The sequence below is a fragment of the Verticillium alfalfae genome, genomic scaffold (genome assembly GCF_000150825.1).
Source record: "Verticillium alfalfae VaMs.102 supercont1.3 genomic scaffold, whole genome shotgun sequence".
NCBI classification, from domain to species: domain Eukaryota; kingdom Fungi; phylum Ascomycota; class Sordariomycetes; order Glomerellales; family Plectosphaerellaceae; genus Verticillium; species Verticillium alfalfae.
In genome coordinates this window covers 417,022-423,555 of record NW_003315036.1, presented here as the reverse complement: position 1 = coordinate 423,555, position 6,534 = coordinate 417,022, and the positions used below count along the sequence as shown (strand labels likewise).

The 6,534-nt window shown below is 58.9% G+C and overlaps 3 protein-coding genes across 3 annotated transcripts; 2 read left to right on the top strand and 1 right to left on the bottom strand.

Moving 5' to 3' along the window:
* Window positions 1–1,504: 1,504 nt before the first annotated feature.
* Window positions 1,505–2,447, bottom strand: VDBG_02637 (predicted protein; the record flags this gene model as incomplete). The annotated part of the gene is made up of 2 exons (XM_003006452.1): window positions 1,505–1,625; window positions 2,143–2,447. The coding sequence occupies 2 exons, from the start codon at window positions 2,445–2,447 to the stop codon at window positions 1,505–1,507; spliced, it is 426 nt and encodes a 141-aa protein (XP_003006498.1).
* Window positions 2,448–3,154: 707 nt separating this feature from the next.
* On the top strand, window positions 3,155–4,106 carry VDBG_02636 (ATP synthase delta chain; the record flags this gene model as incomplete). The annotated part of the gene is made up of 5 exons (XM_003006451.1): window positions 3,155–3,268; window positions 3,328–3,357; window positions 3,477–3,630; window positions 3,712–3,890; window positions 3,947–4,106. The coding sequence occupies 5 exons, from the start codon at window positions 3,167–3,169 to the stop codon at window positions 3,977–3,979; spliced, it is 498 nt and encodes a 165-aa protein (XP_003006497.1).
* A 914-nt stretch (window positions 4,107–5,020) lies between these two features.
* On the top strand, window positions 5,021–5,624 carry VDBG_02635 (predicted protein; the record flags this gene model as incomplete). Its single annotated transcript, XM_003006450.1, has 2 exons — window positions 5,021–5,456; window positions 5,599–5,624. The coding sequence occupies 2 exons, from the start codon at window positions 5,021–5,023 to the stop codon at window positions 5,622–5,624; spliced, it is 462 nt and encodes a 153-aa protein (XP_003006496.1).
* Between the last annotated feature and the right edge of the window lie 910 nt (window positions 5,625–6,534).

Here is a 6,534-nt window from a genome sequence, read left to right as displayed (position 1 = left end):
CGGGTGAATGAACACCATGCAGGAGAGCTCTCACAGCTTTTACACAGCTGAAGCCAATTTCTGGCTAGCTGGCTGGCATCTTTGCTGACGGCGCGCATGTATCCCTTTTCGCTCGGGTCTGGCTACCAAGACTTTTGTTCGTCTCATCATCATTTCTGTCCCCTAGACAGAGAGCTTGGCAGCCGAGAGACCATCCGAATGTCGGCACTTCTCAGCATTTGAGTTCACTAGAAGGACCTGTGACATGCCAGACGCTTTCGACATCGTCCCAGCAGCCCGTACCCGGGGGCCTCTTTCGACGCTCCCTCGCAAGCTTGTGTCCCATCGGCTCCCGCAGCTCCCGTGGGCACGAGTGAGAGGCTTCTTTCGTGTGCCCCCCATCATCATGTTTTCGTCCCCTCCATCGTAGCTCTGCAAACCAGCATCGGCGCCAGAAGTCCACCACGCTTGCCCTCGCCGCCGAAATGCACCGAGAGTGACGACATCAGCCACCCTCCACGACACCACCCTTCCTGCACGTTCTTGGCACGGGACCCGGAGCTGAAGGAGCTTCACCCACACCTTTGCCTGCGCGCAGCGGCGCCGTGACAAGCGGGCGAGCGGGGGAATGTGATGGGATACTCGGAGGTGTCGCCTGACGGTAGAGAAAGATGGGGGTCAAGTCAGGTCAGGTTTCACCGTCACAATACTGTGTACAACCAACGTGACTGACGACAGCCCAGAAAAAAGGCTCGTGTCATCAGGAGACGGGAACGCCGCGTTGGTGCCAAACTGGGGATCATCTCGGCAGGCGAAGTGCTCTCCTCCGAAACGGTAACTTTGAGAAGGTCCATTGCATTCGTGAAACCATAAGCCGCGTGCGACTGAATGCGGCGCAGGACGGCAACACGGGCAGGACGACAACCCGTCGGCCAGCCGAGAGCAGCGACAACAGCAACACATCGTCACTACACCCAGTGCTTTTCCCGTGGCAGAGGCCGTCACCCCACGCGAGTCCACCCACAACCCTGGAACCCCGCCCTTTCTTCGCGATTAGCGACCCTGTCGCAGCAGCTTCAACCCCGCATTCGCGAAAGTTATCGTGCCACGACTTGCTCTGGTCTGCTCACCCCCCAGTCTCCATTCACCTGCAACGTCTGGCGCGGCACTGGCGGCGCGGGGAATAAATTGGCTTTCCAAGCAGGATGAAGTGACGACACGGTTGATGCGGCGCTACAAGTTAGTGGTTGCTGTTGTTGTTGTTGTCGTTGGTAGTGGTTGTTTGTATGATGCATCTCGGTTTCGTCGGCACGAGGCTATTTCCCTGTTCCTGCCGTGTTGTCAAGGGCGGGTAGGAAAGCTCACGCATCGCATTGAGTGCATTAAGTGTCGCCAACCAGGGGGCCTCCCAGTCGCAGTCGCGGCCGAATCTCCTGCTTGGTATTTCGCGAGGACAAACAGATGGGCCGTCTGTACGCCCCCCGATCATTTGGCGGTGACTCTGTCGACAGTGGTACGTTGGCGCTCATCCAGGCCCAGGGGTAACCATCGCACTGGTCACAGGAGAAGGCCATGTATCGGAGCATGATTGGCAGGCTTCGGAATGGCCATCTCCTGCCGGATGCTGCCCTGTACTGACCAGTCGCCTGTGCCAGAGCAACAAAATGCATGCATGTCCACGGCACGGGATGCCATTCCAGAAATGCTATGCGCGAAGTTCGCCAGGTCAGAGAGCCAGCACAGACGAGCGGCTCCCCCCTTTACGTCGCATGTTTGGAAAAATACGTCGCATACTGAGAAATACGTCGCGTGGCCATGCTTCTGTGCCGCTTATTCGTCCCACTAGTAGAGTCCCATGCGTCGTCGGCGAATATCACAAGCCTCCCCCCTCTTGGCACCCCCCATTATCGTGTTTGACCGTAAGATCTCCCCTGTTGTACAGAGATGTGCGATTTGCTGGGAGGATCGCCCGCGGCATATCCTGTCGGAGAAAGCAAGAGAGGAAAAGGATTGTCGGTCATGCCGCTCCGATCGACAGCGGGAAACAAGATGGCGAATTGTGAAACGCTGACCAGGCTGCACACCTTGTGGGTGACTCGTGAGGTTTTGGGCCTCAACGCTGCTGTCGCCGCACGCATGGCGTTGCCGGCCGCGAGTGCTCACCTTACGGCCGCGGTCACCGTCGTGCCGTGTTTTGGGGTCCCGCATGGCGATGCTGGCGTACTGAGCATGATGGGCTTTTGATTTTCTGTTGTCATGGGACCGCGGGCTTCCACCGCAAGTGCAAGCTGCAGCAGCCACCGAGTCACCGCTGCTGACCGACCGAGATCTGCCTGCGGGCCGTGCTGTCTGGCACTTTGTGTACCTGCCCAGATTGGCTTGTGATAGGGGTCTCTGCCGCCTCTGGGCTGCCGGAATGGCAGTGCTATGAAGGGCAACGCTGCGTGGTTACGTGATTGTTGAGACATGTCGTGAGGGGATCGCCATCCACGTTGGCGCAACACGCAACACACAATGTGTCGTCAGCTCAAACCTGCGTTAGCCCGAGCTGTCACTGAGACGTTGTGGCCACCGATCCGATTTTTACACACTCTCTCGACTGTTGATCGTTTGCCCGACGACGCGCCCAATAGTCCGCGCAAGGCGGTCCATGTGGTGTCTATCAACAGCCTCCACCGGCAGGCATGTCTCTGACACTGCCACGCGCCATGCCCGTGTGCATACTTGACGCGGCGAGAAACGCTGGTAAGAACAAGGTAAAACGTAGCCAAACGGGAAACATCTATTCTTGTCTCTCATGTACTTGTACTTGGCCCGTCCTGGTATCGAAGGATCGACGAAATGGATGGCAAGATGGCTCCATTCGCGGTTTCAATCTTTGGTGGCGAGAGCAAACTAGAATCCTCCATGTGGTTGGTTCCTGCTCGGTCAGCCGTCGTGCATTCTTCTGGTTAAGTGCATTGTAGTACTTATTCTCGTACGCCTCCTTTTATGCATATTATGCATTGCTATGATAGAGTACCCAGCTCTCAGCGATACCGCTCAATCGGGCTCGCATCCGACTCACGTGACTGGACCGAAAATCTCCCGGCTAGCCGGTCGCGAATGGAGTCAGGCGAAGATTCCTGTCCCGACCTCACCTGAAGCTCCCGCCAGCATCAGACCCCAATTGCCCTCTCAGCCCATCATGAACTCCCTCCGCATCGCGCGCGCCGCTCTCCGAGCACGCCCTGCCGCTATCCGCGTGCCTCTCCAGCGCCGCACCTACGCCGATGCCGTCCCCGACAAGGCAAGCCCAGCAGCCACCTCGACGACCTCCCTGAGCCTGTCCGGCTAACCATTTCGCAGATCAAGCTGAGCCTGTCGCTCCCCCACCAGGTACGAATGCGATCCTAATGCCGAGATTGTCGATTGCTACGGCGAGATGGAACACGGAGATGAATTGGGCACACGACGATGATGCCGATGGACTGAGCCGAGCTAATTGCCGCACGCAGCCCATCTACAAGTCCCAGGATGTCGTCCAGGTCAACATCCCCGCCGAGTCTGGCGAGATGGGTGTCCTCGCCAACCACGTTCCCTGCATCGAGCAGCTGAAGCCTGGTCTGATCGAGGTCATCGAGGAGAGCGGCGGCAGCAAGCAGTTCTTCCGTACGTCATGACGAACCCACCCCCCCTTCGAACCAGTACACGAGGCATCGACTGGTTCACTAACCCGTGGGAAAAACGCAGTCTCGGGCGGATTCGCCACTGTCCAGCCCGGCTCCCTCCTGAGCATCAACGCCGTCGAAGGCTACCCTCTCGAGGACTTCTCCGCCGAGGCCGTCCGCACCCAGATCGCCGAGGCCCAGAAGGTCGCCAGCGGCAGCGGAAGCGAGCAGGACATTGCTGAGGCCAAGATTGAGCTCGAAGTGGGTTCTCGCCGTTGACTCTGTGGTTTGATGCGTGCATGCTGACGTTGAAACAGGTTCTCGAGAGCCTGCAGGCGAACCTGAAATAGAGGAGTGTAGGAGGAGCCGTCTAGCAGGAGGCGTTGTACATCACAGTTACCGATTCCCTAACCGCCGAATTGGCATATACCTTAGGCATCGCGTTGCGTAATTGACCGCTTCTTGCGATGTTTTATGCTGTTGATCTCCCCTTCCGCGCATGTTTCTGTTCCGGTCGTGCCTTCCCCTAGTGGCAGCAAGAGGGCTCTGCCTCCTCCTTTCCACTGCGGCTGCGGACGCGGCCGTTCATCCTTCCCTGTGCCCTAACATCATCCTCGAAAGCATGAGGAGCTGCCTTTTGAGGAGCTGCCTTTTGAGGAGCTGCCTTTTGTCCTACTACATGTCTCCTCGCTCCAGCATCCTTTCTTCTGCGTTGCACAGCAGTACTTAGCACTGCTTCCAGACTGACAGCCGTGGCTACAAGGCTTACATTCTAGTTCTTACGGCATCTGCACGCCTGCCGCCATGGAAAGCTGCGACACGACGTCCACAGCATCGACGATTCCCCGACCGCCGAGCACCACCCCGCGCAAGGGTCTCGTGTCTTCTCGCATCCGACACCTCGCTGCGCCAGAGCCAGCAGATCGAGCTCAGTCGCCAGACGAAAGAGAACGACAGAACACATGGCTCGGGTAGGGTCGACGAGCTGATGTGACCTTTGCGCAGCCAGCGTCACGGAATCGATATGCCGAAGAGTCAACGCCTCTTGCCCATGACCACGCCTTCCTGGGTCTGCCATCCGGCCGGAAGAAGCATGATGAGGATCACGGATTGACCGAGCTGTGGTTCCGCGGGCGCGGCGGCCATCTCGGCCAGCACGGCGTGCGAGACCATGATACGCCCTTCATCCACCTCCGTCCGACCGTTTCGACGGGCCGTCTGCCGCCCAGCCATGACCAGCAGCAGCACCAAGCTCTTCGAACTGCTCTGACGTCTCCGAACCCTGCGAGAGGCAGCTACGCTTGTACAGGCATGTATCAGCTCCAATCTCCGCGTGTCCCGCAGACAGTGCAATCAGCACGTCCACGATGCGCCGCCAGGATGCTCGAGACATGTTTGACGAGTTTGGAATCGACCTACCAGAGGGCTGGCTTTCGGAAGACGACGGCGTGGCCCTCGCAGGCGACGGGACAAAGAGTAAGACCGACCGTGTTCGGGTCTGCCACTCATGCGGTGCGCCCGTCACGACCAACAAGTTTTGTTCTGACTGCGGACACTCTACTTGTGTCAAGTGTACGACCTCGCCAGCGAACGGCAATGCTGACGATCCGACCGTCATTGTTCCTTCGTACGAGGGCCATCCCGAGACACCACAGACAAGGCAGCAGGTGACGTCGAACACAATGCCCACGACGCCGTCAAACAGACCACGCACCGAGACACATCCGAAGACGTCGTCAGACAATGCTCACATCGCTGTCAAGAACAACCCCTTTGTCATTGCGGATCAGAGAACCAAGGGCAACATCGCCCAGCCTAAGATGACTGGTACGGCAGCCCGGGCACGGAAACCCACGCGGCTGTCTGACTGCGTACCATATCAGCAGGGACCGTCTGTACGCAGACGAGACGTCGGACCAGGACATGGACCAGTTCAGCCTACGGAGCGTCTACTGACACACCACACCAGCCACCATGCCTCCGGGCACTCAATAGCTCAAGGGCCGGGTACCCACGCGGACGCCATGGCAAAGAACACGGCACAGGGCGACCCGTTTCTGGATGCCGAGACCGAGGAGCCGCATTGCCAGTCGATGAACTCTCTCGACAAGAAGATCGATCAGCTTTACCACCATGCCGAGGACATGTACCACGCCCAACACATCATGGAGCATCTCGCCGCTGGCTCCGCCGCCATGGAACCCGGGAGAAGCGTCTCAGCTCGCCCGGCCCGGCGGCTCTCCTACTCACCTGCGTCGAGCCGCGAGACGTCGTCGATTTCTCCCTCGGCGCTGCGTCCAGCACCGCACAGCATCGGTACAGACGCCCTCGCGCGGGTCAACACGATCAAGAAGACGCACACGATGGGAAAAGACCCGCTCTCGCGCATCAGAGAGCAGGAGAGACCTCACGGACATTCACTCTTTGCCGATGGCAAAGAAAGCAAAGGCAAGAAACCAGGACCGAGCTCGATCGCCACGCCCAAGGCGCGGCTTTCCGACCCACCAGCCTGGCTCTCCAGTCCCGAGAAGCGCGCAGGCGATGCCAGCCTGCATCTGAAGAAGACGGACACGAATTTCACGGCGGATGCGAAAACGACAGCCGAGGCATCGTCCCACGTCCAGGACACACGCGGACCACCGAAAACGCCGCCACATACTGCCGACGTGACTGTCGGCGCGGCGTCGTGGCCGAGACTCAAGCCCGTTCTGAAGACGACGCACAGCGTGGAAGAACAGCAGAGGCACTCGGTCCTGTGGAATCACGTACCGCTACGGCCATTGACAAAGACCGATACCCTCGCATCCAAGGTGGCCGAGCCTGCGTCGGCACCATCGTTTCGACAGCACCAGCTGCGCAAGGTAACATACCCCGAGCAGCAGATCTGCAAGACGAAGCGAGCTGC